At 43.1% G+C, this 3,960-nt stretch overlaps 1 protein-coding gene across 1 annotated transcript in view; it reads right to left on the reverse strand.

Moving 5' to 3' along the window:
- The window catches only part of NRDE2 (NRDE-2, necessary for RNA interference, domain containing), a 45,300-nt gene that overhangs the window by 30,552 nt on the left and 10,788 nt on the right, over nt 1-3,960 (reverse strand). Inside the window, exons 2-3 of the mRNA XM_042781484.1 lie at nt 1,620-1,728; nt 367-594 (exon numbers count right to left, since the gene is read on the reverse strand). Coding sequence (XP_042637418.1) covers nt 367-594; nt 1,620-1,728 — 337 coding nt within the window. The remainder of the gene's footprint in view (nt 1-366; nt 595-1,619; nt 1,729-3,960) is intronic.

Here is a 3,960-nt window from a genome sequence, read left to right on the forward strand (position 1 = left end):
GATAAAATCCTGACCCTAGTTTTTTATGAAAGTTCTCTTACCTTTTATGCAGAGCTGGTGCTGCTTCACTCTAACTGGCTAAATCATCATTCAGAAGTCTAACTTGTGGCAACAAGGAAAAAAAAACAAACTCAACACACTGCCGTTGAGTCGGATCTGACTCACAGCAACCCCTCTTTGGGTTTCCGAGCCGGTATCACTACGGAAGTAGATTGCCCAATCTTCCTTCCAAGGAGTGGCTGGTGGGCTTGAACCTCCAGCTTTCTGGTTAGCAGTCTAATGCTTTAGGCACTATGCCTCCAGTGCAATGAAGGAAAGGGAATTCAAGATTTAAAATATCACAGCTACTTGAGAGCAGACACCTACTTTGGCTTCTCAGATTCCTTTTTACTGATGCTTCTAGGAGACCAGTTCCTTTCAGCGTCAGTGTCTGGCTCAGATGTGCTGCTACTCGACTGGCCGCGTCTTCTCTTGGTTTTCTTGTGGTGCTGATGTTTCCTCTTTTTCTTTTTCTCTTTCTTCTTTTTTCTGCTTGTGTGTTTGAGTTTTTTGTGAGTGTCATTTTCGTCTGAAGGGTCTGATTTCAAAGTACTCCTGTTTGGGAAAATCAGCTTTTAACAGTTTTCAAAAAGGTAAGGGAAATAACTAAATGACTACCCAAAACATAACAGGACACGTGATCTCTGCTCCCATGTATTAACTGTTTGTCCGCTGAGTATACAGTACTTTTCTAGATTACAATTCACTGTAAAGACATTAAGAGCTGAACTAAAACAAAAACAGGCAAAGAAATTCTAACTGCAATAGTCTCTACACCTAAAATTTCAAATTTATGTATCTTTAAATGAAAGTATTCTATCAGTTATTTGATCAAATACAATACTTATAAAAGCAGCTTTGTAAGAGATTTATTTTCAGTCTTACATAGTATGCCAGCATGTCTTTCATGTGTTTGTTTTAAAAAAGAATGAATTCTGGTCCTTTTCTTCAGGGTTAAAATAAGCTGGTCTTCACTAGTGAAGTGTCTATAAACAACTGTCCCTCAGGTACCAACTCCTCTCAACCTCCCAGGCTCAATGCTCTCACAGTGCAGAGCTCAGCTGGCCCCATCACACTAAGGAGACCACCCAGTGTGCTTCCGCGACAGCTTGTTTCTCAATTCCGTGATCTACAACAAAATCCCATCAGAGGTAGAGGGGGTACCATTTTTCTCCCCAAAGTTTTCACGTGATTTTATGCCATGCTACATTTTACAAGCTCCTTCTATTTTTACAAAAGTGTTGAAAATAACCACCAAGGAAATACCTGAATTATATTATTCTAAAGGTTACTACTAATGAGGTTAGTGAAGTTACTTAGAATCATAATGATGCTGTTCCCTCATGGCCTACCTCCAGGCACTAACTGTGTCATGTACTTGCCACTGCAATGCAAAGGGAGAAAAGAACTAATCTACAAGAGGGAGGGAGGGTAGACAGTCGGTGAAAGAGCACCTGGCTACTTTAAGTGAGAGGGTTTTACCCGGCTCTTGCATCACCGAGTTTCCTAAGGAACTCATGTACACTCAGCTACTGATGGTACCCTGACAAAGACTAAACCCCTTCTGCCAAAAACACTACCTTGTCAGGGGTGGCTCCTCAGAAACAAGGCCTGGGACCTCTTCAGGCTGCTGGCTCGATGGCGTTATGATTCCAACACAGAAGCTCGGGTTGCTCAGCCAGTCTAATTCTGCACGTGCAAAAGGAGAGAAGAGCAATGAAATCTGCTCCGTGTGCCTTCTGCGGCAGGAAATCCACCTTACCAACGGACATCCTGACTCATGAGGGTCAGGCAGACAGTGTGAACGTCTACGGAGCAGGAGGGTAGCCATGCAATTTTTATTGCACAGGCACAGCACCTGAACACATTCAGAGGCATTAAGACCTGAAATCCTGTGATAGTAGGCTGCGGTTTAAGCAAAAACCACATAACAAGGGTAACCTAAAAAGCAATAAGGCTCCATGAATTCCAACCACACTCTGACAAGTGAGTGTGAAAGCTTCCAAAGCATTGACTTTAATGACCAAATCTCACTTAGCCAATTACCTAAAAGTTAAAAAAAAAAAAAAAGAAACATGCATAAAAGCCCCATCATGCCCAGTGTTATTACAGAAGAGAAGGACCTTTTAAAAAAAAAAGTCCAGTGTTCCGTCCTAGCATAGTAACTTCACAGATCTCTCCTTGTAACTTACTCCTCACTGGAAATCAACACACAGTGTCAACGTTAGCCTCCTGGATAATGACAGACGGAGCCTCTGGGTGGTGCCAAAGGTTAAGAGCTCACCTACAGCCAAAAGGGTGGCCATTCAAACCCACCCAGAGGTGCTTCAGAAGACCGGCCTGGTGACCTACTTTTGAAAGGTTACAGCCTTGAAAACCCTACAAAGCAGTTCCACTCTGCACACGTGGAGTCACCATGAGACAGAACTGATGGGACAGCAGCTAACAACCACAACAAAACATTAAACAATTCTACCTCAGACTAAAAGGCATTTCATAGGACAATTCTTTTTATTTATTTATTTTTATTGCAATTTGGGTGAAATTTTACAGAGCAAATTCACTTTCCATATAGCACTTCACATACACTTTGTCTCATGACATTGACCACAGTTTACCACAATGCAACAGCTCCCCTTCCACTTCTTCCCCACAGTTACCTCTTCCCTGTGTCCATCCCTCCATACACTCCTGCCCCCTGAGCTATGTACCTGTGCATACACAGCCCTTCTATTCTTCCATGATTGTTCTCTCCAAGGAGTGTATCTACCTCAGGTAAATGTTCAACTCATATGCCTGTCTTTTGTTTGGCTGGAAGTCACAGGTGTGGGTTCAATTCCAGACGTGAAGGGCAGCTAGGGACCACAGTCTCAATGGTTCCACCAGGCTCTATCAGACCAGCAAACCTGGTCCCACCCCTTTTTTTATTTCCCCAAAAGATTTTTACTTTTGTTCCACATTGTTCTCCCTCTTTATCCAGGATCTCCTACATAGATCCCCCTCTGAATGGTTGACAGTGGTAGCTGGGCACCATCTAGTTCTTCTGGTCTCATAGTCATACAGGCTGCGGATCGCATGGTGTACCAGTCGCTAGGACTAATTGTTTCCATGAATCTTTGGTTTCCTTCATTCTTCTTTGCTCTGAACGTGGAGAGACCCATCGTTGCATCTAGATGGCTGCTTGCAACCTTTTAAGATCCCAGTCACTACTCGCCAAAGTAGGTGGTAGAACAATGTTTCGTGTAGTATGTTATGTCAATTGAGCCTGATGTCCCCTGCGACTATGGTCCCAAGCCCACAGGTTCAACTACTCAGTCCCTCTGGGTAGCTGGCTGTGACCAAGAAGTGACGACAACTTTGTTCCGTCCCCTGTTAGCTCTACTATACACCTGGGAATTCTTACAGATCATACAAATACCCATATAGGACCACTGTCTGCCAACCCTGTACATGGTCTTAGGTACACTCCCCACTTCATAGACATACATAATAGCTCAGCCTGTCTGCCCATCTATACTCATGTGTGGCTTCACTGACAACGCAGTACTGCATGTGCAAAATGGTTCATCTTTGTTGTTTGTACCTCCCATGTACCTCTCTATATCTTCCTCTTCCTCAATGCCACCATGTTGATCACTCACATTTGGTACATTGCCCTTTTCTTCACCTAAATCAATACTTATCTCTACCTATCTAACAGTGTTCCCTCCCTTTCCCTCCCACCCCTGGTAACCAACAAAGAAAATTTCCTTCCATAGATAAACCTTCCCTTGGCTTTTACCATAGTGAACTAATACAATATTGTCCTTCTGTGAGTGACTTATTTCACTCAGCATAATGTCCTCCAAGTTCATCCCCATTATGTGGTGTTTTGCAAATTCTACATTATTCTTTAGGGATGCATAGTATTCCATGTGTGTA

The sequence above is a fragment of the Orycteropus afer genome, unplaced genomic scaffold (genome assembly GCF_000298275.1).
Source record: "Orycteropus afer afer isolate SDZICR_OR568_19922 unplaced genomic scaffold, OryAfe1.0 scaffold00127, whole genome shotgun sequence".
Taxonomy (NCBI): Eukaryota; Metazoa; Chordata; class Mammalia; order Tubulidentata; family Orycteropodidae; genus Orycteropus; species Orycteropus afer.